We start from the raw sequence: 27,718 nt of genomic DNA on the forward strand, positions 1-27,718 counted from the left end.
TTCACTTCTCCCATATTTATGTAAAGTATCAAAGTACACAAGATAAAAATAGAGGTTTGGTGATTCTAGCAAAAGAGAGCACTTACTCATATACTCAACCAAAATTCAAGTCAACTGAACCAACTTAATTCAGAAGATCAAAGCAAGAACAGATGTTGCAATTAGACTGCTATGACATCAGTGGAAATGAAGCAAAGCAACCTTACCTTCCTACCAGGTAACCAGAAAAAGAACACTGTTGAGTACTCAATGATGAAGTGATAGTTGATCTACATCTAAACCTAAGTAAATAGTTAAAGTGGCTTTTCTCAAAAGACATCCAGGGCTATCACTAGGAAATCAACTGGGAGGCAGACTGAGGTCTAGTAGAAGGAGACATTCTTCATCTTTCTTGGGTTGTCAGCAGTACTTATAGACAATGGCGTTGTCATGACTTTGCTCAGTCCTGGAAACAGGTGGGCCACAAAATGAAATACCATGACAAAAGAAATACAAAAAGGAATAAAAGCCCAAAGCAATAAAACAGTCAAGGGGACAGAAGGCAAAATAAAGCACATCTCTACAGCCAGGTGCAGCAGCCTTCCTCGGCTCCGCTAATCATTTCCTTTAAATTCTCAGAAACAATACCTGCTCTCAACTGGTCCAATAATATATTTGAATATATCTGAGGTTATCTACCTGGCCCCTGCTTCACAGGGCTAGAGATCTGGATTATCTAAACTATGTCACTAACTGTGTGACTTTAGGCAATTCACTTCTCTGAGGGTCTACTGCCCCACCTCCATTAGATTACCTCTAAAAGCTACCTCTTCTGAAAGATAGTAACTGCACCTTTAAAATTCAATAAACTATTTAACCTTCAATAAATACAGTTCCTCATCAATCTTATTTCCCTGGTTTGTTTTTAGTAAGTAGAGTTTTACTATAGGTTGTGACTCTTCCTGTCTATCCCAGCAATGGATGATAACTTGTGTATACGATGCTTCTGGTAGTAAGGAACAATCAAATCAACCAAGCTGTACAGCTACTACTCAACTCTAATCCCCTGAAGACTTCAGGAAGGAAAGGGCAGGGTCCTAGTTAAAAATTTTTTATTGGTTCTGAAAAGGACATGTTGCTAAGGTATGTTCTGATAATGGCATCACCCCATTCAAAACATGTAACTGGACTCCCACCATCAAATGAACTCTAAATTTCTTGCAAGATCTTGCAAGATCTGGGCCTTTCTAGGATCAACTGTTATCTTTCCTCTTCTCACTTCTATACATCAACAATGGGCATCACTTCCTTTTAAAATTATGCATGTAGATGACAATTGTCATGTTCCTGCCACACAGAGAAAGCTGAGAATGAATCCTATCCATAGACATCTAAGGCATTTTTCTGATTTGGAGACAGGACACAGAGAGAAGGATGCCTGGGTGTGGTAAGTCTCTGATTCCTACCAGAGAGTCTCCTGGCCACCACAAAAATCAATGCATGCATATATCAAAACATCATGTTGTACACTATAGATATATACAGTTTCCATTTGTTAATTATGCTTTAATTTTTATGCATGAGGTCCTGGGTTCAATTCCCAGTACCCACCCTAAAATCCTTTTTCAGTGTCTTTATAGCTGGTCCTGGAGCATCTATGTAGGGGTCTTGGTGATGCTGTCTGAAATTTTAAGACCAGGCCCAAGTCTTTTGGCATTTCCCTGGGAGATTCTGGTATGTGCTATGATTGTTTTTATGTAAATGGAAGGCATGTGTTAAGAAGGGCAAAGAGCTAACCAAAAGATTTTCTGCTTTGGTTGAAGACTCTTGGGAAGTCAGTGAGATTAGACTGATTATTCAAGCCAATGAAGGCCTTATGTTGCATCCAATGGAGGCCAGTCCTCTGATGTTCCAAACACTGAGTATGGTGAAACAAAACAAATCTGAACAGGTCCACCTCTTCCCTTGAGCACACAGCAGTCTTTCTCAACAAAGAAAAAAGTGAAGACCCCACAAAAACAGATAAGTGGAGTGCTAAGTCCATTAGGAACCATTTCCTAAGCTTTGTTTTTTATGGAATCAACAATGGTAGCTCGCCTTCAAAGACAACCATGGTCACTAGAAGATGTATCAAAAGTCCTTCATTCCATTGTGATTGGCACCCAGCAAACCCTGGAAGCACCTCAGAAGAGTGAAGAACAACTTCTGAGGGTAATAACAGATAGTACAATTGAAACATTCATCATTAGGAAAGTCTGGAAGCCTCAGCATGGAAGCAGTGTGGAACTGAGTAAAAATGCTACAAAACTTAAACACATGAGTAAACTGGGTTGTAAATGAAAGAGAAAGCCAGCTTAAAATCTACCACTGAAACTGTGCTGGGGGTGATAAATGTGCCTGCTTTCTTTAGAGCAGATTACATGAATGATGGTAATTTGTAACTAGGAAAAGGGTGAATCAGAAAATGGAACCACCTAGATTATCACCAGAAGTCGATCTAAAGAAGCTCTTTGATGCTATTAACTTAAATGTTTCCTTAAAAGGTTTGAAGAGATTCTTACAGTTTCCTGATCAACTTAAGATCCTTCACAGGTCTTACAGGGGCCGCTACCTCTAACAGCAAAAGAGCCTTTTGTGAAAATCCTCCTCCAGCTGCTTCCCCGTGAAGTCTTTTCTCCTTCCTATTCCAAATCCAGCAGCACTTCATGGCCTTTCATGGGGCACATACTCTTCTAAGGTTGTTCTTTTGTTGGTTTTTATTTTTGTCAGCTCCTTTAACAAAACTGCCTAATAGAGTATATTTTTAAAAACCTAATAAGAGCATTTTTCTCATGTGAATTAAGTTTAAATGACTCCTTACAGAAAAACTACACAAAAGTAACTTAAGTATCCATTATGGTTTAGATATGAGGTATCCCCCTAAAGTTCCTATGTTAATGCAGGAATATTCAGAAATGAAATGATTATGAAAGCTGTAACCTAATCAGTCCATCTTAGTTTGAATGGACTAACTGGGTAGTAACTGCAGGCAGATGGGTAAATGAAGGCAGTGGATCACTGGGGGCATGCCTTGGAAAGGTTCATCTTCCCTGTGGCTGCTTCCCCTTGCTTTCTCTCTGCTTCCTGGCAGCCATGAACTGAGCAGTGCTCCTCTACCATGCCCTTCTGCCATGATATTCTACTTCACTTGGGTCCAGTGCAATGGAGTTGGCCCATCATGGACTGAAATGCTGAAACCATGAACCAAAATAAACTTTTCCTCTTCTAAGTTGTTCTTGTCAGGTATTTTGGTCACAGTAGGAGATGCAGCTCAGTGCTAGGGTACATGCGTAGTTCAATTCCCAATACCACATAAACAAAAAAGTTATTCAACTGAAACTGACATTTTATAATACCCACATAGAAAATCAGAGAAAAGGATGTTCATGATTCTCCTTGTCTCCTGGTTAATCCATGATATTTTAGCTGTAGCCAATCTCCTACACAAAGGCCCTGCTTAAGCATTTATGAAAAAGCTAAAACAGTGGCTGAGACATGGCCTTTCTGCAAAGGGGAGGGAGGACACAAAAAATAGCTGCTTTCATTGGGGCAGGAAGAAGGTTATTTCATTAGAAGCCAAACAGTGAGATTATCTCAGTACAAACAATTGCTTGGCTTGAAGGCACCATGTGCAATTACTTCAGCAAAGCCTCAGTTGGAATGAAACACAGAGACTGCTAGGACCCAAGTACAGGTTCTGAATGACACACTCTTAGGTGTCAGAATCACAGCTTTAGGATCCCAGTCTATCCCAGCAAGGACACTCACAGAACACACCCTACCCTACTCAGCACTATTCTGTACCTAACTCAGTGAAGAATATGAATTTAAAGATATGAGGAAACCGGGGGCAGTGGGAGCAAATTCAAAGTTATTCAAACTGCTGGACACGGTGGTGCACACCTGCACCTGCAATCCCAGCTAGAGGCTGAGACAGTAAGATCACAAGTTCAAGATCAGCCTGGAAAACTTAACAAAACCCTGTCTCAAAATAAATGAAAAGGCCAGTGGGTGCAGCTCAGTGGTAGAGTGCTTGCCGAACATGTGCAAGGCCCTTGGTTCAATCCCCAATATCACACACACAAAAGTTATTCAACCTAAACTGACATTTTATAGCAAATGTAACAAATACAAAAGTTAAATCTCCTCAGAAATCTAATATACTTCAAATCACTACTTCAATAGCTAATAGCAGGTGGGGGGGGAGTGGGGGGTATAGAGAGAGGGCTAAGCTAACAGCTAGGCAAGTATTTCAAAGTCACCCAAGTGGACCTGATATTTCAAAATCTGACATTATAATTAAATTAATTCCCTAGCACTCAAGACCTCACTTCAGGTAAGACACTAACTTGGTTTGCCAGAAGTTACTGTCTTCACTCTCTGAGGACATTCAGTTCCCCATATTTTTTTAGGTTACTTTAGGTTAAAGCTTTAACTTCCTCTTTGCAACAACCACTATCTATTCATATCCTCACAATAATACCAAAGATGCAAAGTCAGTCTGCCTGTGGAAGTAGGAGGGGCAGGTATCTTTAGGAGAATGTGCTAAAGGCTAAGATGGCCCCTGGCCCACAAGGGTACTCTCCATCCTCCACCCCTGGGATAGATTCCTGACACCACCACTGAAAACAGATTAATTTATTCCCCTGGGTAGGTGAAAGAATAACTGCCATAATACTAGATTCCAGATACATAAGACTAAGTTCTAATCCACAATTTAAAATCCAAGAGGCTTCCTAGGTTGCTGACCCAATAGCCTTTGCAAGTAAATACTTTTATACACTTCAGTCACCAACTCCACCAATGGTCAACAGCAGGCTGAGGGAAGCAGATGTGTAGGAGGCACTGCTGAGCTTAACAGCTACACAACCATTTCAGAGTCAGCCAGGTAGACCTGGTATTTCAAAACTTGGCATTACTATCATTAAATTCCCTCATAATAAAGTGTTGGCATTCACCTGATAACAGTAAGCACTGAATACACACTTGCTGACAAAATAGCTAATAAACAGCAAAAGAACAATGTGAAAATCAATAGTAAAAACAGTCCACATCCAAACAGTCCACTCTTCTCTCCTAAGATCAATGATACCCAGCCAAAACAATTTCCCCTCTAGGGGCAATGTCAATCTCTGGAGCAATTTTTGATTGTCACAGCTGGCAAAGTGGTGGGTGCGAGGCGTCTGATGCATAGAGGCCAGGGGGTGCCGCTAAATATCCTAAAAAGCACAGGACCATCGCCAAAACAAGTAATGGTGCTGATGTCAAGAAATCCTGCTCTAGTGGAACTATTTTTAAGCCATTTGATTCAAAACAGACAAGATATGAAAACATGCAAATTCTGCAGAAAACTTTTCCTGTTCTGTTACAAACAGATAAACATTTAGAGTATTGCTATGGTTTACATGAATATTCTCTGAAGGTCCATGTGTTAAATAAAGTTTTGGTCCTCAGGGTGCCACTACTGAGAAGTGGCAGGAACTTTGAGAGGTGAGACCTTAAGGGAGGTCCTCAGGTCACTGGGAGTCATGGGATCCCAGTCTCTTCCTCTTCTTCTCTGCTTCCTGGCTCATGATCGAAGTGTTTTTATTCCACCAGGCACTCCAGTCATGATATGCTGCCCTTACTATGGGTCCAAAACCACAGGGCCACCTGATTTTGGATTGGGGCCTCCAGCTCAAAACAAATCTTTTCTCTTTATATGCTAACTGCCTTGGGTGTTCCATTAGAGTGACATGAAAGATGACTAACATAGTAAAGAATTATAAATTTGAAAAGAATCTTAGGGATCTAGTCCAAGCACAATTGGAGAACTGAAGGTCCAGAGAGGTCAAGTCATTTGCCCAAGTTCATAGAAGAAATGTTGGATTGGAATTAGAATCATCTTTACATACACCAAATGTGTTATACGCAGTAGATGCTCAATAATGATCACTAAATCAGTATCTTGCTCTTCAGGGATTCTTTTTTATTACAATATATGAGTCACTCTGCTGCTAAGAAACTCAACATCTGAGATTGTGTATGAAGACTTATTCACACCCTTTCCCATTCCCACGCCCCTTCCTCAAAAAGAAGTCCAGAAGGGAAGAAGAGTATAACATAGTAGAAAGCTCAAGCCCAAGGGGCCAGGCAGAACATGTTTTCCAGTTGTTCCTAGGGAAATGCATGCCTTTCACCCAGGTAGAGGCTCTATGCAGAACCTTTTGAATTGACAAATGAGACTCCATGCAAGGACATGGAATGTGAACTCTCTATAATGGAGTGCAGAAGCTTCTCTAACACATCAGAGGAGGTTCGACCAATAGCAAACACACAGAAAATTGGTGCCAGTTTAAATGAATCACAACCATATCCAAACAAGCTAGAGAACTTTCATTTCTAAACAAACAGCAGAATAGAAATGAGTTCTGGGATCAAAGTACAAATGGTTAGTCCATTGGCATGCTGCATGTTAGTCATCAAAACAATCTGAGCTTAAGGAAGGACAGCAAAAGGTGGAGATTTGCCCTTTCACAAAGAAAAGATTGACGGTGACGTTTCAAAGCCCAGGTGTTACCCAATTGAGTATAATGAGGTACACAGGTCAAAAGATGTGGCACAAGGGAGTAGGACAAAGATGGCAATCACATGGATAGAAAGATCCTGGACAGGGAACATTACACAGAAAAACCCAGGGCAGGTCTCTAGGAAAATAATGACAGTTTCAAAAAAGCCAAAGTAAGATTTTTCAAATTAAACAAAGCTGTTCCAATAGATATGAGAAGAGCTTCTAAAACTGCTGCAAAGTTATTATTAATTTCTGCAGCACCCAAGAACAGTATCTAAATATTTACCCCCATCCCACAAAGGGCCAAAGGACTGCTATTTCAGCCCACTGTTTCATACCCCTTGCTACATTTCCCCCAAGTCTAAACCTTTAATTGAGAGGACAGGGGACTGTGACTAGCTCCAACTTTCAATGTGGCACAAGGTGCCAGAAGCACACAAACAAAATGGCACAAAGAAGTAATTACCACAAAACACCCATGAAATTCACCTGCTCAGCTTCCAGGAATGTCACAGATCTTCAAATATCTGAGCTAATACTATGAAGGTGACTGTCTAAAACAAAACAAAACAAAAAGAATATGATCTGAACACACATTAACAGACTAATAGTGTTTATAATGAGGACACAGAAATTGCCATTAGTTATAAAGGCAGACATGAAGACAGTCCCTGTCCTCATTTACAATCTAAGAAAGTCCCTGTTTAAAAAAAAAAAAGCAGAAGTTATTGTCCTTTTCTCCTAATAGGGCCTCCTGTCCACTTTATAGTATATGAATTCAAGTGAAGGAAGAGTGTGTGAACAGCATAAAAGGTTAATCAGTGGCACAACAATATACCCACACACCAAACAGCAAGTGAAATGCTGGCCCATATTGCTGGGATATGGTCCAAAAAACTGTGGTCAAGCCAGGATGGTTCTCCAATCCTTCCCTCAACTACTCTACTGCATTTAAGTATAAGAGTCCTACAGCAAGTTGTCTTACAACTTTTTTAAATTAGAGAGTTTCCACGATTAGGATAAATCTGAACACACAAATACCCTTCAGCCTTAGAGTAATACAGAAATTAAAATGAAAATGCTTACAATAAAAGTTATGCAAAATTATAAAGATATAACATCATTGTGGTATAAGCTCAAATAAATAAAGTATGACAAAGATTATGGAAATTATCTTCTGTATTATTCTGTTTTTTCATTCTTTCCAATAATTTTTTTCATGAATGTGGATAACTTCATAGTCAGAAAAAATGAAATCTTTGCTTCTTAAAGACACAGTGTTTAATGTTTAGATAATAAACACAAGGACTCTCCCACCTCTCCACTTCTTCAAATCCCAGCAGACAAAAACAAACTAGTCTGTGGATCTGTTCCTATGACAAGAATTTTTTTTCTTTAAATGCATTAGAGTCTAATGAAACTGGGATCTATTTTTACTCTGCCATAATACAGACTCTTGAGTCACTTGTGTCAGGCTTGTGAACTGCTCCTGTTCACAGACAAGTTTCAGAACCACATAGGATGCTCAGAGGAGCTAAGCTGGAGTCTTTTTAGTTCCAATGCTGCATTTAATGAAGCTTGCTTGCTCTCTCATACAAGCAGGGAATGCTCATAAAACAGTCACACTGTGGGAAAAACCTTCTTCTCAAATTTCTGTCTGCAACAGTGTCTCTAACTCCTCATGCCCACTTTCAAAGCAACAATGTCAACCCTAGTCCAAACAGCTACTCTTTCAGGAGAAAAGAAAAAGCTTTCAATTTAGCAGAAGAGAGTGAATCTTTTAATTCTTTGCTTTTCAAATCAGTTGTCACACTCAATTGGTTTCCATTAGCTCTGTTATTTACAGCTATTTTGAACAAAAGCATCATGGTAAGAACAGGGAGTTTCCTTCCTATTTCTCCTCTGAGGGCTTGTGTTAATTATCACATGAGGTAAAATATCAACAAAAAACAAAAAGACACCAATGTCCCCTCCAGCAGGAGCTTTGTACTGTAGAATAAGTTGCCATCAGTTTACACAGAAAATCCTGTAAGAAATTATTTTTCAAGGCTTAATTAAAACAACCATCCAAATAATACTACATGACAAACTTTTAAACTCAAAGCTAGAAACACTAGATAACTCATTTCTAAATCCACACATTCGGGGACTTCCAGTTAGACAAGAAAAGAGGAAGAAGTCAAATAACAAAATTTACTGCGTGTGCACTTCAGGCAAATGAGATGAAGTAACACTGCAGCATTAACATGTAAACCCACATCTAGAGATGTAAGCTCTGCAGTAGAGTTCTGGGGATTTTACAGTCAATTCTCACTACGAACTGCTGCAAAAGATAGCATGACTTTGAAAAAAGAAAAACAAGACACTATTTGCTCCAACTACTATGAAAGGACAAGTTTATCAACTACAGCTGACAGTAGGTGTCTCTCCATCCTGCCATTTGCTCTACTATTCTCAATACATCATAAAATGGGAGCATTACACATTTGGTTTCTTGGTGAGGAGAAAAAAATGAAGCCTGAAGGATCCAATTCTTATTATTTTGGGACTAAGAAATTTCTGTTTGAGAGCTCTGGCTTGAAATTTAAAAAAGATCAACAAGTATTCTCCAAGTTGCCTTATGAAATTCAGTACTTAGATAAACAGTATTCCATATATATTTAAAAGCAAACCAGCATGCCTACAAGAAATACTCAACTTGATGGGAAAGAAGGTTTTGGTTAACAGAATTTGTCAGAAAATCACTTCACATTAATTGAAAATGAAAAGAAGCAGCAACAATAGAATCCTGTTACTACCCAGTGACAAGTTACAAAGGTGGGATCCCAGGGCAAGTTTTAGCTGCACAAGAGGGAGGATGGGGAGAAGAGGAGAGCTAGACAAACTGAAGACAACAACCAGGGCCACCTTACACTGTTGGATGGCCACAGCTGAAGGTAGATTTGGCTCATCTCTGAGGTTTTCCAGTGGGGAGGTACCTGCCGTTCAGCCATCAATGGACCAGCATTCACAAAGCCTGTGGGGAAATACAGGATCCAGAAGAGTGGGGTAGGGAAGGAGAAAGTTTGGGAAAGGGAAGAGTCAAACACAGTTGCAAAATGTCACAATTATTAAACAAGAGGCTTCAAAATGCATAGATATGCCTTTTAAGGTATACCTTTTAAGCCAAAATGGCCTGGCTGAAAAGAACTGGTAATCTGGGAAGCAGCTAGATAATGCTTTTTAAAATACCAAATTACATTTTCATTACATCTGCAAATTACTTTAATATCTGCCAAGAGGAAATTATCTTTTTGGAAAAAAAAAGTAAAAAACAATGAAACCTACATGATTTTTACTGTTGATAACTTTACTCAAACAATGAAGGTCCTTTATCTGTGGCTTCCAAGGGAAGTAAAGCAGACACCCTCACGCTGCACTGACCTTTGCTGGCCTACTTCCACCAATTCCATTAACTAGCAAGGGCCCAAATGCAGGTGACCTGATTGACAAAAAAAAAAAGCACTTCTAGAAAGTGCTGAACTTGAATCATGTAATTCAAATACTTTTATAATCAAGAAGAAAACTGGGAGCAACAACTTGGGAAGTTCTGTCTTCAATCAAGCAGCAGCAACATTGCTTATATGACAAAACACTTTTCAGGTTTAATGTAGAAGAAAATAGATTCAGTGATCTGTCCTCCCTCACCCAGTGCTGACTAGCTGAACTTGTGGGGGGAACCAAACAACCAATTAACAAGACTAGTAAAAATGATGTGCAGCACCAGGAAACTTAGCCCCACCACAATTACCTTAACTATCAAGGAAAGCGTAAGCCAGGTTTAAGGCTGCCATCCTCAAAGCTCTGTGCATCCTCTGTATTACTGACACAGGTCTCCAGTTGTAGCTAAGACAGTTCAGTGTAGATACCCCATGCTTAACTCTAAGACTTCCAAGAACTGACAAGGTGGGAACCTATATTCCTAAGTAAACAAACGATAAATCATTTCTGGCAGTGGCCAGTCAAATACAAATTCAACAGAAGCCAATTTGCCTAGTCACACACCGTACTTACACAGGCTATGACTAAGTTGTTCAATTACTTCCTGGGACTAATTATTTTTTCAGTAACAAAGATCCTTTAGAAACACACCAAGTTGTACCTACCTAAAAACCCTTCCTATTTCTTGCCTATAATAATTTAACTGAGGAAAAGCCTGTATCTCAGAGATGTTTCAAGTGCCTTTGTCTTTGCCTGCTGGTGCTTGGGTCATATCCTTGCTCCACTCTGTCACAGGACACTACATCTCCCAGGAGCTCTTGCCAACTGATTTCTGGATAAGTTTCCACACCAGGAGGTATGGTGGGGTTAAGAGGCAAGAGGACAAGAGAAGCCAGAGTTTTCTCTCTCTCACTTGGCCTGGGTTCCACTGGACAGCTCCTCTTTACATGCTTCCAGCTCACACCAGAGAGCTAGGACTTCTGGACCTTGGTGACACTTTTTATTTTCCTTAGGGGTATAAAAGCTCAAAGGGATCACTAATCCCTGGGGTGCCTCACCAGACCCTGTTTAGCTTCTTGGATCTTATAATACCTGTGTAACCTATTCCCCATTTTAAACTCCCTCTGGTTTTATGACCTGTAGTGGTTTGTTTCCCTAACTGGCCCCTGACTGAGGGACCCATTAAACAGGGGTTTCAAAGCTTTTTTAAAAACTTATTTTTCAGAAACTAATTTTTCTAAGAATTAAAACAATTATTCAAATAACCTATAAAAGATTTCTACTACTAAGGAACAAAAGATTTATAGATGATGAGATCCCTTTATTCATTCAAACAAAAATTTACTGAGAGCCTGGTCTTGTCAACCTCTATTCACTTCTGGGAAGACCACAGTGAACAAAACAGGACCAAACCCCTGCCCTCAAAGGCTTGCACTACACTGGACATGTCATGTGCGGTAAATCGCAATCTAAGAAATTAACCAGTTCAGTCAGGCATGGTAGAGCACACCTGTAAACCCAGCCACTAGGAAGGCTGAGGTGGAGGATCTCAAGTTGGAGTCCAGCCTTAACAACTTAGCGAGGTCCTAAGCAAATGTGCAAGCCTGTCTCAAAATAAAAAAGGGCTAGGGATGTAGCTCAATGGTACAGCACCTATAAGGTCAATCCCTGTTACAAAAGAAAAAAAAAAAAAAAAAAGAAAGAAAGAAAGAAAAAGAAAAAGAAAGGAAAAAGAAAGAAAAGAAATTAACCAGTACAGGAATACTGCTTTAAAAACAGAGGAATTTGGTAAAAGTGAAGTAATATTAAGGTGTGCTACTCTACATAGACTGGGTTCCTACCTTCCAATGTGGTATGCTGAACTGTCACATTCCAGAGGCCAATACAGAACTTCTTCAAAGTTAATATCTACTTAAACTGGCCACTTGCTCAAACAGAAGTACAACTGTGATAAGGATTTAAGCAGACATAATAACAAAAGTTAGGCACTGTGTGCTTAGAATGTAAAACGTGCATTTTATGCAGATTCTTGCTTGGCATCTTTTTTCACAAGAGATATCTGAATAAAGAGAGTCTGACTCAATTTAGTAAGTTACTTTATCCCTTCTCATGACACAGGTAGACTATGTCAATATTACATACAAAGTCAACTGCAATGTATATAATGAGTTGGGTGTCACAGTCACCAATTGCATGATTATTATTTCAAAAATGGAATTTTCAGGCAGAAGAACAGAAACAGACAATGACTCATGTGGTGAATGCTTATACAGACAACTATGCCCAAGAAAGCTGCCACCTACATACCATAATGACATCAGATGAAAAATGCAGAAAGAAGTAGTTTATGATTTACCTGGAAACAAAAAATTTGCTACAAAGTATACACAAAAGGTGAAGCTGCACCTACCTGTTTGTGCATCCCAGTTACCTTACGCAACCAAGAGCACACATCAAATACTCAAAATATGACCTGCTTGAGCATAAAAGCATGTTCAGCCTCAAAACTCAACAATGGCTCCAGAGATGACATACTATATACTGTTGGCATTTCACTAGACTTCTCTAAGGTAATTTAATGTACCCATGAAGGTACACTTCCATGGAGATCTTGTAGCCCAGACCTTTCTTACTACTCAGCAATTAGAAAGCATTTCATTTGAGCAGCAAGTAGACCTACAACACATGGATTTCTTACAAAATGGGGAATCTAAAGTATAATGCATATTCACAATCTCAGGGCCATAAAGCAAGTTAAGAGGAAAGAAGGGGCTGGGTTTGTGGTTCAGTGATGGAGTGCTTGCCCTGCATGTGTGGGGCATTGGGTTCAATACTCAACACCACGTAAATTTTAAAAAATAAAGGTATCATCTAAAATTTAAAAAAAAAATTTTTTAAAAGAGGAAAGTAGGGCCCATAGAGCTGGGCTTTTAACTTATTGACCCCTAACTAGTTGCTAAACTCTATCTCTTGCCAAGTCTCAATGTGTGGGCAAGAAACACCCCCCCCACACACACACACACACACCATACAGCACACCTTGGGGGCTTTGCACATTCTGTTTCTTCTTCCTGGAATGAAAAGTTCCCTAAATTCACCTGGCAACATTCTGTTTATCCTTTAGGACACAGCCTAATTGACTCTGAAGCCATGACTTCCTGTGGAAGACAGTTTTCCTTCTCATTGCTCCTTATATGCCACAATGATAATTACTACTTTGTATCATGTATTTGTTTTATACATCTGCTTCCCCATTGGACAGTAAAATCCTTGAGATCCAAGACCCTATCTTTGAATCCATATGTCCTGGCAGAGTATCTGACATAAAGTATATGCGTAAGAAATATTTTTCTGGGGGCTGGGGTTGTAGCTCGGCGGTAGAGCATTTGCCTGGCTCATGTGAGGCACTGGGTTCAATCCCCGGCACCACATAAAAATAAACGAAAGTACTGTGTCCATCTACAACTAAAAAAAAAAAATTTTAAAGAACTACTGTCTGAATGAATACATGTAGTATAGGATCTCAGACTTTCAAAAAGTTCCCCCTAATAGATATGACATTTTGTATTCTTTTTCTCACAGCCACAGAACAATATTTAAGAACAAGGGGAACAAATAGGAAAGTTATCTCCCAGGGAACAGGTTTAGCATGTGGTTTCCAGTAACTAGAGTATTGTAAACGAATAAAGTAAAAAAATGAAACTAACAAAATCAGAATTAAAAAAATAAGATCAGCAATGGTAAAAGTAAATGACGCTTACATTAAAGACAATTTAATGGGGGCTTTGATAAATTACTTTCAGTAAATCTGTGTCAATCTAACCATGACTGTCAGCGTTAAGGTGCATTAGCTGTAAAAACCCAGAAAGTTATTTGATCTTAGCTAGAGAAGGGTATTTAACAACTAGAAAAGGAGGTAGAACTCCTCCTGCTATCAAATCTGGTGGATTTTTTTTAAGCTCTCAAAAGGTGCCACCAATATAACTAAAAATAATTAAAAATTGACAGGAAAGCCAGGTACAGTGGAGAATGCCTGTAATCCCAGGGACTAAGGAGATTAAGGCAGAAGGAACACGAGTTCAAGGGCAGCCTCAGCAAATTAACAAGGTCCTGAGCAACTTAGTGAGACCCTGCCTCAAAATAAAAAATAAAAAGGGCTGGGGATATAGCTCAGTGGTAAACACCCCAGAGTTCAATCCCCAATACAAAAAAATCAAAACAAAACAAAAAATTAAAAAACAGGAAAATTATGTTCTAAGGAATGATTTAACAAGCAATGATTTTGCTATCAATGGAAAATGAATGAAAAGAAAACTGAAGTTAATTTACAGAAGTTAAAGTTTAGAACAGTATTAGAAAATTCCCACACAAAATTTCCTGGTCTAATCTTGTATATATATATACAAGTCCAAAAAGTCAGGGAATATCCAGAGGCTGTCCTCAAGGGTACCATAAAGTACATCTGCAAAAATGCCAGAACTCCATATATAGGAAATAGTTTTGGCTTAAAGACTAGGGTTTTACTGGGTGAGTCATTCTAACTGTGGTTTCCAGTAACTAGAATATTGTAAACGATAAAGTAAAAAAGTGAAACTAACAAAATCAGAATTAAGAAAATAAGATCAGCAATAGTAAAAGTAAATGATGCTTACATTTTAATAATATTTTAGTTTACAAAGCACTTTCATCTTTCAAACTAAAAAAAAAAAATGAAGGTGAGAAAGTTGGGTGACATGCTAAAGGTCATGAAGCTACTGTAAGCAGAATAAAGGAATTTAACTACATGTTTTATCCTAAAGTCTACTGACCCTTCCACTAACCTGCCTTTTTGCCACCTCAAAGGTGGGCTTATAAATGCTATGGATAGGCCCAGAACACTTAAGGTATCTTCAATGAGAGAAGCTGCCTTCCAAATCACTTAAGAATATCTTTCAACTTAATTGAGACATCCAGGATAGCACCTTAAACAATAGCCTAAATAATGCAAGAGAGAATATTCATCATTTCCATGTTATATTGTTGTACTGTTAATTGAAAAATGCAAGGTACTAAGAAATGTGGGTAATATGCTACTATTTGCATAAAAGTAATATATTTAAATGCCTTTGTTTTTCATGCACATATTGTCTCTCAAAGGTCAGGTAAGTAATTGCCAACAGTGGTTACCTACCAAGAGGGAAAAAAGGTGGCTAAGGGATCAGGGACAGAATAATGATTTTTCACTATACATGTTGTCTTTTGGACCTTTTGAATTTTGAACCACATAAAAGTGCTACCTCTTTCAAAAAGTAAGTTTAAATTGAAAAATATAAATGAGAGTTGGAACAGAAGCAGTGGTTAGGTGATTAGAGGTGAAATAAGATGCAGGAGATGGAAAAAGTAAAATTATTATAAAATTCCTCTCAAATTCCAGAATTCCATGTGATGTTTCACAATCTGAAGTAAATATTCCTCAAGACCATCAAATTTCTTCCATTTAAATTCTCTGCTCATTAAACAGCTCCCAATTTCTCATAAACCTTGACTGATAAAGGAGTGTCCCAATAGTGGACACGAATATTCAAATCATTGGAAAGGCAGAGCCTCTCATGGTAAACAGGAGTGTCCAGTTTAATCCACAGTCTCTGAGGAAGTTGCTTGGGGGTTTATTCCAGGCACACTGACAAAATCTGGAACTGCAGAGATAAAGACCAAGCCTTAGATCAGTAAGATTCTAAATATGAACGAAGTATGACACATTCCATCTTACCCAAAAATGGAACCAGGCCTCAACTAGCCGGAGTTACCATTGACATATCTGAAATTTTCAGTAGTTTTGTCCTCTGTTGTTCACTACGTAAGTCAGTCTAAATATTGCTTCTAAAGGTCATATTGAGGTCTTTGGTGATGAGAAAACCACATCTTGGGCTTAGAACAAGCAATGGAGTTTTTTTAAGAGGTAACCAGGAAGCATCTTCTTTCCCCACACTGAAATTACTTCAATGCCTTAGAGGTCCCAGGCACTGGGGAGCCTTGTGCTTAAAAAAAATCAAAAACCCCAGGAGCAACAAAATTTCTACTAAATAAAAAGAACGCCTGCTTGTTCTCTCTTCTGAAATTTATATTACACATTTTTAGGATCAATTAATAAAGAAATATCATTCCTAAAAAAGAAGAGTCATTGCCAAAGAGTTATTTCAGAACATTACAGAAATATTTGCTTGCGGGTCGGCAGTCCAGGCTGCATCTACTGATTGAATATGAATTGGTGAGCACTCACCAGAGCCTGTACAGTTAGAACTCAATTTTCTAAGAAAAGACAATTTTCTAAGAAATACGGATAAATAAACTAAAATCCAAATCTCATTTTGGCCAACAGTTTTTTAAGTTCCTTCTCCAACCAAACATTTTTTAATCAGCACTACCAGGTAACAATCTATGATGCAAGTGTTTACCATCAACAGCAGTTAATAAGTTTTACAAGCAAGTACTTGCAAGTTCTCATTAAGAATTAACTAATGTTTCATTATATGATCCCCAATGAGGTCACTAGTAAAGAGCAACGGAAAATTTGGAAAAAATCTGGAGGAAGAAGTGGTGAATTCACTTCTCTTCCACATGCCATATTTTATTGGATCATGAGTAAGTATACAAGTAATATGAGAAATAGGGGAGTGGGTACTACTAATCATCAAAATGGCATCTGAATCTCCAAATACAGCAATGCTCACTCCAGTTGGTTGCTTCACTGACTCAAGATCTGTCAAGTAAGGACACATGTGAATTTGAATAAGGACAAAAAATTCCTAAATTTTAAACTGAATCCTCCAAAAGATCTAACAAGAATCAACCTATAAGAAATTAACCTACTCAACATAAATTGATTCTAAAATACTTTTCAAAATAAATTCTGGCTAATGTAAAAATTTCAGGAAAAGAAGTCTGGGAATCTGCTTTCCTAATGACGAATTTCATTTACCTATTGGTAGAGGTCATTAAAATATACTACTAGGTAACTACATCAATGCCTCATTCCTCTGTCCTCCTTACATAACCTTATTCTTAAAAAAAAAAAAGGTAATCAAGTGAAAGCATTGATTATGCATCTACTTCCTTTTTCAAAATATGTATTTGTACATTTGAACTTTTTTATACTGTATATCCAATATGCTATATGGCAAACAACTCTGGAAAATCCTCTGCATTACCAACAAAAGTAAATGAATAATAGCCCCCCCCAATTATAGTAGTATGTATCTATAAATGTCTAATGTAAACATCTCACTAATAACCAAGCTTTCCTATCATACTGATTTTTAATTGTATTAAATCATGGATCTCAGAGGGCACAGGAAATAAAGACTAAACGATTCTGCCAATTTACGCTATTTCACCTTTAGTAGTGTAATCACGGAAGCAACAAATCCAGTGATGAATACTTTGCTTCCTTTTCTCCACGGATTAAACTGATCCTGTGCTACAGTCCAAATCTGCTAGTTTCTGCCATCACACACATGAGGCCTCCAACGCACTCCACAAACCAGGGCTAGGCTATCTAGAAATCCGCACTGTGTCACTGCATAAGGCAGCTTCCCGCTGCACACATCCTGGAAGAAGAAAGCCACCGAAACACTGTCAGATCTCAGCAGGGCTGTAAAATGACAGAAGGAATCCTAACCAAACAGCAGGCAGCAACAATCACCACCTTTAAAAATCATTTAAGCAGTTTTTTTGTCATCTCACCTCCCTCTTTACCTTCTCTCTCTCTCTCTCTCTCTCACACACACACACACACACACACACGCACGCACACGCACACGCACACGCACAATGCAGTTCATCCATAGATTTGCAAGTGAAAGGTAGTTAGCTCCGGACTGACAGTAGACCCCAGAAGTCATCAAATCCCTGAAATAAAGACATTCTCACCTGAACACACCAGGCCAATTCCACTCACCCCGCACCCCCTCCATCACTCGCCCACATCAAACCCCAAGCCGCCCAAAACCCTGCATGCTCACCAGCACGCGTTACCATTTAAAGAAGACTTGGGCGCCCTGAACTCCACAAGCCCTCTCCCCACGCAGGCCATCCATTCTCATGGCGCGGCCCGGCAACTGGACCCCTCGCCCACAGGGAGGGATGCGCTACCTTTAGACTGGCAGTCCGCACAAAACTTGTTATCTTCCTCCAGCAGCAGGTTGGCCAGGACCGCCTGATACCGATCCACGTCCTTCACCGACTTGCCGGTCATGGCCAGGGTGCCGGCGGGGGCAGAGGGCGACGCGCCCTCCTCGCCCCCAGAAGCCCCCGCCTCGGTCCGGGGGTGAGGACTCCCGGTCCCCCGCCCAGGAGCACCACCTGAGCGGGGGAGAGCTCTCCTCCCGCACCTCCCCGCGACCCTCTAGGGTCAGCGGCGTCCGCCCCCAACTCCTCAGCCCCTCGGCGCGGCGCCCCCTGGCGGGCTCAGGGAAAGGCCAGGTCCAGCGGAGGCTGCGGGGCTAGGGACCTTCAGCCCAGGCAAAGGGAGCTCTCGGCTTCCTCGGTGCCGGGACGCAGAGCCGACCCCCGGCCGGCCTTTCTGCCGGCAGTGTGTCCCGCGCCTCGGTTTCCCTGGCAGCTGCCGCCACCTCAGACACCACCTCCGCCGCCTACTTCCGGCAGCTCTTCCTCTCCGCCTCCACCCAAGCCTAGCGCGCGCATGCGCCCCGCCCCACCGCGCCGCACTGGGCTCTTCCCTGGACTCCGCCTCCCAGGAACCAATCCGGGAGAGGCGGGGGCGGGCTTCTGTGGGGGCGGAGGGAGGGAGGACACGCCCCCCGAATGTCCTTGGAAAAGAATGAATGGAGCCTGGCAGGCAGAGTGGAAGGAATAGAGGAAAATGAAGGAAGCAAACATTTGCTGAGTTCTTACCGTGGCAGGCACTATACTAAGCACGTTATATGAATTATCGCAATATAATTCTCACAAAAACTAAATGTTAAGTTTTTGTCATCCTTATGTAATCTCCTGGTTGTGGATACCCAAAGTCCTCCAGCTTACCTCTGTCCTTCAGCAGACACATAAAAGGGCCCAAGTCCCTAGCCCAGTTAAGGAGATAATCACAACGCTCCCCAGTGTTTAGAAGATTCTGGTCACCCCCCCCCCGCCCCCCACTGGAATTGCAGAGAGTCTCTAGCTTTCTACCACCATCTTTGGACATTGTTCTGCCTACTGCCTAGACAATTTGTGTCTTCTTTCATTCATTATATCATCACAAAACAATGCAGTTTTGTGTAGCAGACTTGTACTGAAGTTTATTTGGGAGGAGGGTGGTAATTACAACATAGCACAGAATAGGCAATGACTTAAAAGTGATTACTAAACATCATACAAAACAACATGCTACAGATAATTTATTAGTGACAGTCATTTTCTTTAGGAAAACACCTGCCATCTTGCTCTTGTTTTCATTCATTCATTTACTCACTCAGCAAATTGTTCCTAAGAAATGGCTAAGAATCAGAAATTGTACTGAGGGAGAGAGGAAAAGCATGTTCTGAATTACGATTTTAAAGGATTATTCTGAAGGCTGGGAGTGTAGCTCAGTGGTAGAGCACTTGCCTAGCATGTGTGAGACCCTGGGTTCCATGTCCAGCACTGAAAACAAATCATTTGGGCTGCCATGGAATGTTAGATCAGGGAAGTTGATAAGATGAAAGACTTAGAATTATCTTATTTCTGGTATAACCCTCTCTGCATCTCCATTTTCTCCCAAGACCAGTCTCCTCTCAAAATCTAAACCTTTATGTTCTACCCATGACCAGTTTTGAATAGAAAAGATGTACCACTTTGTGCCTGAAGCATTTATTTGCTGCTTTGAGACTCTTCTGATTCCTTTTCCCTCTGACATGGCAACAATCGTGTTCCAGATGTTGTTGCTTTTTATACTGGATTCCTAACTAATAACTGATAAGTAAGAGTCTTCTGCTAGCCCATAAAGGATAAGCAGCATGAGCAAGAAATAAGTCTTCTTTAGGTTATCACTGAGTTTTGTTTATCAGGTATACCCTAATCTATCCTGACACATCAAGTATTAGCTTTATTATTTTTTTTTTTTTTTTACGGTTCTAGGGATCAAACCCAAGGCCTCACATATGCTAAGCAAGCACTCTACCACTGTACTATAAAACAAGCATATTATCAGTAATAATGCCAAAATAAAATGAATGTATACCTAAGGGTCTGAGGACATGGACAAGGCAGATCTCTTCTTTTCCCAAGTTCAAAAAAAAAAAAAAAACTGTTTTTGAAGTCTTGAATTTTCCCTTGACAATTCTTACAAAAATACTTCCCCTAATCCATAACATACTGTGTTATTTTATCATAAAACTGCTTCACATTAGTTATAGTTTCCTATCTGTCTCAGCATCTATTTGCAGTTGGTTGCATTGTTATCTATGGTTATGAGAAAATTGGAAGAGGCCAAGGACAGTGGCACACACCTATAATACCATGGCTCAGGAGGCAGAGGCAGGAGGATTGCAAGTTTGAGGTAAGCCTCAGCAATTTCCAGGACCAAGGATGTAGCTCAGTGGTAAAGTGCCCCTACGTTCAATTCCCAGTATAAAGGAAAGAAGAAATTGGAAGAAATTAAGAGTCCTGACAGCACATATCATGCTCGACTCACAGCTGATTTTTCTTCTCAGTCTTTAAATCAGAGTATTTTGCCACCCCAGCTAACAAAAATAAAAGGACAAAGTGGAAATCAATTTTTAAGCTGTTATATTAGAGTAACCACTGAGAATACTCCCCAAAATATATGGTGAATTTATTTTGGACTATTGCCATAGGAAATTTTCATTAGCACATCTTCTAACTAAGAGATCAAATCTCTCTAGTCATATGTTGGACTAAAGCAGCTTCTGATCCACTGGTCGGTTCACTTGACCACTTTAAGGTAATACTAAAAAGCCTTTTTCATTAGGAAAGCAGGATGATTGTGTTCACTTCACGGTCAGCTCTGTAGTTATTTGTCACATTAAGTTAACCTCAAATGAACTTGCAGTTCATTAATCAACTCTCTTCAAGCAACTCTCAAGCTTTTTTTCAATGTGGAGAACTTATGATTATTTCAAAGCCTCCCCTGCCTTGCGGCTCATTATGTCTTCAGCCTTGAAAGCATGTCTGCTAGTGAGCCAGCTCTGTGAGCCTCCAGTTGCAGGATCCCCTCTCTGCTATGCCTCCTATATATCCATCCCCACAGCCTCACTCTCTTGGAAGTAGCTCCATTCACCATCACTGATGGTGCCCACTGTGACAAAGTCTTTCTCAATGGCACTGTTATATGACACCATACTCCTCAGGATTCTGGGGGATCAGTGGTCACTGTTCCCTTACGAAGAGAGAATGACCTCTCCCCAGCTCTGTGTCACACATAGTCATCTAGGCCCCAGGTTATACCTGCCTAAGCCTTTGAACCTCTCTACCAACCAGAGGGGCTCAGGCCCCCTACCAGGCAGTCTAACAAGAATCAACTTCATGTTGCACCAACCCACCTTCCTCCTGAGACAATTTGCAGCTCCTACCTCTACCAAACATCTCCCTCTTCCCTTCTCTCCCCTAATTGTCCACTGAAACCCTTCATGACAATGCACTGATATAGGACCTGGGAGAGGAGGCTGGGCTGCCTGTGCCCGTCTTGGAATCCTGGCTCAACTCATGCCGTGGAGTTCACACTGTATCGTCCACAGGTGTGCACTAATGAGAGCATCCACGAGTGATTGTATTCAACCCTAAATGTCACAGGAGAATGGGCGTCTATATCAGCAGCTCCTACATTTTCAGGGCCTGGGACAGACTGGGCAAATACACTTTGTCAAGGCCTACTCTGGGGACTCTGTACCAATGACAGAAAAGTCACCCCACACCGCAGCATATCATCTCAAAATAGCAGAACACGGGGGAAAGACAAGATCTGAAGTTTCCAGAGAGGAAAAACAAACCACATGAAAAACGATCTGGAATCAGAATAGCATAGAATTCTCAACAGCAACTCTGGAAGCCAGGCGACCATGGAACAGTGCCTCCAAAATTCTGAGAAAAAAAGAGTTGCCAACCCAGAATTCTATACCGGCCAAACGATCATTCTAGAGGCAGTGTGGAATAAAGGCTCTTTCAGACATGATTGATTCCAAATTGTATCTCACGTTCTGGCTTCTGTTCAGTTGCCCTCCACATTCCCTCTCTGCCCTTCACCCTTCTCTGGGCCCCAAGAGGTGACTTTGATGGACAGCACTGGCCTGGCTCCTGGCACATTGGCTTCTGGTTGCATTCAGTCAACGGAGACACAGGCAGGAAATCAGAGGCAGAAGCAGAGAGGTTATTTATTTTCTCTGCTTTCTCCCTGCTGGCAGAGCCACTTCCTCCTCAGTGACAGCCAGAGTGCCTGTGAGGGTGGCCTCTCCTACAGCTGCAGCCCTCACCCTCTCCTGCAGGCCCTCAGGCATTGGGGGTTACAGCATCCTGCTGTTGCTGGCCTCAAGACACATGGCACCCTTTGTTGGTTTCCTGTAACCTTTGAACTCTCCTCACTGCCTCTTTTTCACTGGCCTCGTGCTTCTTATTGGAACCTAGCCAAAGCACCTGCCATGCATACTTGGTCAAAAGCAACAGAGTAAGGTAGCTCAGTGGTAAAGGCTTCCTTTGCCTTGCAAGCATGAGGCCCTGGGTTTGATCCCCAGAACTGCAAAGAAAAAAAAAAAAGTGGAAAAAAACAAATATAGAAAAATAAATCCCCCAAATGGAGCAATTATGAGCTCCAGAAAAAGCAGAAGATTTAACTGGGGGGGAATGAACACAAGGTTCAGTGGTCAATAATACATAGTGATAATATTATGAACTTTAGTTTGACAAAATATTGTTACTTAACTATAGCCTGTAGATGTGGGAGAGGAAGTCTGGAGGAGGAGTATGAAGAAATCTAAATCCTCATCATCCATATCAGGGAGAGAATGAACAAAGCTGGAGAGGTAAATAATAGTAGGATAAGCACATTATTCATCTAAATTCACAATTTGCAGAATAAACCACTACAAGAGTTGAAAATAGTTACCCCAAAGGAGTGGGGATCAGGGATCAGAGTAGGTAGGGGCAGAGCAAGGCATTACTGTTGATCAATATAACTCTGATATATATGATTTTTTTTTTTTTTTTTTTTTTTTTTTTTTTTTTTTGGTGGTGGTGCTGGGGATTGAACCCAGGGGCAAGGCAAGCACTCTACCAACTGAGCTATCTCTCCAGTCCTTACTCATTTTTTTTTAAAATTTTTTGTTTTAATTAGTTATACATGACAGTAGGATGCACTTTGATACATCATATACAGTGGAGTTTAATTTCTCTTTCTTCTGGTTATACATGATGTAGAATCCCACAGGTCATATAGTTATAAATGTACATGGGTGATAATGTCTGATTCATTCTACTATTCTTCCTACCCCGCTGCCCACTCCCCTTCTTTCCTCCCCTCTACGTAATCTAAAGTAACTCTAGGGCTGGGGATATAGCTCAGTTGGTAGAGTGCTGGCCCCATAAGCACAAGTCCCTGGGTTCAATCCCCAGAACTGTGAAAAATAAAAATAAAAAAATAAAGTAACTCTAGTCTTCCCTAGCTCCCTCTCCACCGCTGTGAATTAGCATCCACATGTCACAATAAGTGAAATATGCCAATCCCAAAAAACCAAAAGCTGAACATTTTCTCTTAGTGAGACCCTGTCTCAAAATAAAAAGTAAAAAGGGCTGAGTAAACATTCAGCTTTTGGTTTTGAAGGATTGGCTTATTTCACTTAGCAAGATACTCTCCGACTCCATTCATTTACCGGCAAAATGCCATAATTTCATTCTTCTTTAAGGCTGAGTATATTCCATTGTAATATACTACTTGACTTTTTAAACTACATATTTTACTTTGATTAATTTTTTCCAGTTAACCTAATATAAAAAAACCCTAAGGTCTTACTAGTAGTAATACTTATGGACTCTAGGAAACTATTCAAAACATTTCCTGTTGAGGCAGTTTTCTCCTCAGATTAAGTCAGCCTTGGATAAACATCCCTCTGTATTTTTCTCTCCTTCTGTTCACCCCATAAAGTACAGCTCTTGGGAAGTTCAGTATTATTTATTTATTTATTTATTTATTTATTTTATTGGTGCTGGGAGTTGAACTCAGGTGCTTAAACTCTGAGTCATATCTCCAACCCTTTTATTTTGAGACAGGGTCTCACTAAGCTGCTTAGAGCCTCTCTAAGTTGCTGAGGCTGACTGAACTTGCAATCCTCCTGCCTCAGCCTCCCAAGTTGCTGGGATTACAGGCATGCACCACTGCACCTGACTCAGAATTCTTTTGAGGGAGTTATAAGAAACCCAGCAAACAACAGCTTAAACAAATAGTGGTTTATTTTCACAAAGAACAAGAAATTCAGAGGCAGGACTATTGTGTACGTTGATTCAGCCACCTGACAGGGCTCTGCCATCCTCAATCTGCTGGATTTTTTTTTTTTTTTTTTTTTTTTTTTTGTGATGCTGGAGATCAAACCCAGGGCCTTATGCATGCCAGGCAAGCACTGTATCAATGAGCTGCAGTCCCAATCCCACCCACTGGATTCTCATCCTCATGTTCAGTGGTTCTCAAGGAATGGGCCCCCGATAAGAAGCATCAGCATCACCTGGAAACCTGTTAAAAATCAAAATTCTCACACCTACTCCAAACCTATGACTCAGAAGCTCTGAGGGTAGTGGCCAGCAGTCTGTGTTTTATGAAGCCAGCTAGGGGCTAGAGCCATAGCTCAGTGGTAGAACTCTTGCCTCGGCACCAATAAAAATAAATAAATAAAGATTTTGTGTCCATCGGCAACTAAAAAAAATTTAAAAAAAAAAAAAAAAAGAAGCCATCTGGGAGATTCTGATGCATTCAAGTTTGAGAACCACTGTTCACGCTAGTCGCCTCATAGTCATTTGATGGTCATAACAGCTCCAAATATCACAACATCTTTCAGAGAAGGAAGAGGGGGAAAGAAGTGTCTCTAATCCTGGCATTTTCTTTAATCAGGAAGGCAAGTTTTCTCAGAATCTCTCAACAGACTTTCCCTTAAGACTCCATGGCCAGAACCAGGTTGTATGACTCAATCCCTAACTACAAAGGACACTAGGGAGGCACCTATAGCTGGAGACAGCAGAGAGGGAGCTGGGAATGACTGGACAGGTAGAAGACAGTGTCTGCCTATTGGGAGAAATCCTTATCATTTTAACATGTAGATTAAACTTTGGTTTATTTCAGTACATTAGCATTTGACCTTAGGAAAAATCTTAAATTGCTTTAACTGATTGTCTCTCTTACATATAACCAACTTAGTTAGAAACAGACTTGTTGAAATTTGACCTTTACTTACACACAGACTGTCTTGTCACTTACTTAGATCCTCATATTTACCACATAAGCATTTTCTTACCCAGAAACATTTTGTTTTTCACTAAATATATTTCCATTTTTAGAACCTTTTATTTTTTCCTTCTTATCTGTTGACCCTCTGTTGTTCGCATCCTGAAACAACTCTTAGGAAATTTCTGAATTTAGCTAAATCACTCCATTTGAACAAGAGTAAACACTTTGTTATTTATAGTACTCTAATTGAATCACAGTTGAAACTTTTGGAGCCCTTTGTATATAGAATTGTACCTGTTAGGACTTAACTCTTAGTTACATTGTTTTTAGTGTTAACACAAAGCAATTTTAAACCCTTTTTATTCACCAATCTATGAAAACACCAATAATGTTTAAGTATGTTACCTCCTGGAATTTAAGGAGCACTTGATGTTATTTAATAATTAGCATTTTAACTTTGCAAATTAATCAGATGTCTCTAACAAACACATTTGAGTAATCTTATATATGTTAAGTCTAATTTATTTATTTTACTGTAAAACTAAGATATCAGACAAGAGTATTGAACAGTATTTGCTGGCTCTTTCCTGTTGAAGAAAAGTCCTAGAAACAATTGATATTAAACATTTATAAACATCAACATTTTATTAATTTGACCACCTAGAGACTGGCGAGTTAATTTTAAAGACATTTTACTTTTATTAGTTTACCCAATTTAAATTGAACCTTTTGAAATCACATAAATTAAAAGTATTTGGATCCATTTTTTAAATTTTAATTTTATGCATGCTTAATTTAAGTATCATGTACATGATATTTAATTGAGCATAGACAACATCTGCCACATCTGTCCATGGTGATCAGGGCCACAGATAGCATCTTTCTTATCTCTACCCTGAGAAAGCAGTAGAAGATGTGGACACTCTTCCACAAAAGTAGTCATTTTTTTGTTTTTTTGTTTTGTTTTGTAAATATTTTTGGTTGCAGATGGACACAATACCTTTATTTTGTTTATTTAGTTTTATGTGGTGCTGGGAATCAAACCTAGTGCCTCGGACGAGCTAGGCAAATATGCCCTACCACTGAGCCACAACCTCAGCCCCTCACAAAAATAGTCTTAGAATGTTCACATTCTATGGGAGACTTCATAAGACATTGAAATCTCATTTATGTTAGTATTATTGGCCTCTTGTGGAGTGGTCTTGATCACAATTCATTATGTAAAAAGAATCCTGTTCTGTCAAAAGTGAGCTGGTGAATCAGGCAGGGTGGTACTGAGGCAGGAGGATGGCAAGTTCTAAGCCAGTCTCAGCAAGACTCAGTCTCAAAAAAGAAAAAGCAGAGAGGGCCAGCTCCTTGGTAGAGTGATCCTGGGTTCCATCCTCAGTGCTGCAAAAAAGGAAAAAAAAATAAATAAAATAAAAATAAAGAAAGAGCAGGGGAGTGCAGGAGGGAAGAAGGAGGGAAAGAAAACAAAACTCCAGTTCTGCTACACTGACTTAAATTAAAACTTTTTACGTAATCCCAGCAACTCAGGATGCTGAAGCAGTAGGATTGCAAGTTCAAGGCCAACCTCAGCAACTTAGTGAGACCTTGTCTTAAAATAAAAAATAAAAAGGGCTGGGGATAAGGCTCAGTGGTAAAGCACCCCTGGGTTAATCTCCAGTACAAAAAAGAAAAGGAAAGAAAAAGAAAAAAGAAGTGCTTAACTCCGCCTTAATAGAGCTGAGTCAATTTTCAGGCAATCAAGGAGAACATTCCAGGAAGAGATACTAGTATGTGTGAAAATGCAGAAGTGAGAAAGGAAAACTGCAAATTGTTCGAGTGTGTGTGGCATGCATTAGGAGAAACTAACACAGGTCAGATCATGTGCTGTGCTGAGGAGGTTGAAATCCACACTGTGGATTAAAGCTTAGTGGGTGACTTATCCTGGGTTTATGAACTCTAGTACCTTGCCAACCCTTTCAAATTGTATGACAGATCATGGGTGTGTGGGTGTGTGCACTCTTCTGGGGAGAGGGCCCTAAATTTGCAAAGATGGGTATAATCCAAACAAGTCTAAGAATCACTTTGCTAAGGATCAATGAGCTACTCATTGCATTTTATATTTATCACCAAAATAAATTTAGACTCACACTAGACTCTAGATCCAGGTTGACAAGAAAGAGACAAAGCTGACTAGGGCCAGGGTTCCACCTTCCTAGCTAGAGACCTTTCCTTTGCAGGTTCTGCAGTGGACAGTCTCTGGCAAGTGCCTGGGACAGAGGGCTCCC

At 40.1% G+C, this 27,718-nt stretch overlaps 1 protein-coding gene across 2 annotated transcripts in view; it reads right to left on the reverse strand.

Moving 5' to 3' along the window:
• Smap2 (small ArfGAP2) overlaps positions 1 to 18,699 on the reverse strand; it is a 43,402-nt gene extending 24,703 nt beyond the window's left edge. Inside the window, exons 1-2 of one of the 2 annotated variants that reach the window (XM_047524035.1) lie at positions 11,890 to 11,978; positions 9,481 to 9,584 (exon numbers count right to left, since the gene is read on the reverse strand). Coding sequence is in view for 1 of the 2 variants with exons in the window: in XM_047524031.1 (XP_047379987.1) it covers positions 18,179 to 18,281 (103 nt within the window). In the remaining variant the exon portion in view is untranslated. Of the gene's footprint in view, positions 1 to 9,480; positions 9,585 to 11,889; positions 11,979 to 18,178 lie in introns of those variants that run through there. The other variant, XM_047524031.1, reaches the window with a different exon arrangement.
• Positions 18,700 to 27,718: the final 9,019 nt, after the last annotated feature.

The sequence above is a fragment of the Sciurus carolinensis genome, chromosome 1 (assembly GCF_902686445.1).
Source record: "Sciurus carolinensis chromosome 1, mSciCar1.2, whole genome shotgun sequence".
NCBI classification, from domain to species: Eukaryota; Metazoa; Chordata; class Mammalia; order Rodentia; family Sciuridae; genus Sciurus; species Sciurus carolinensis.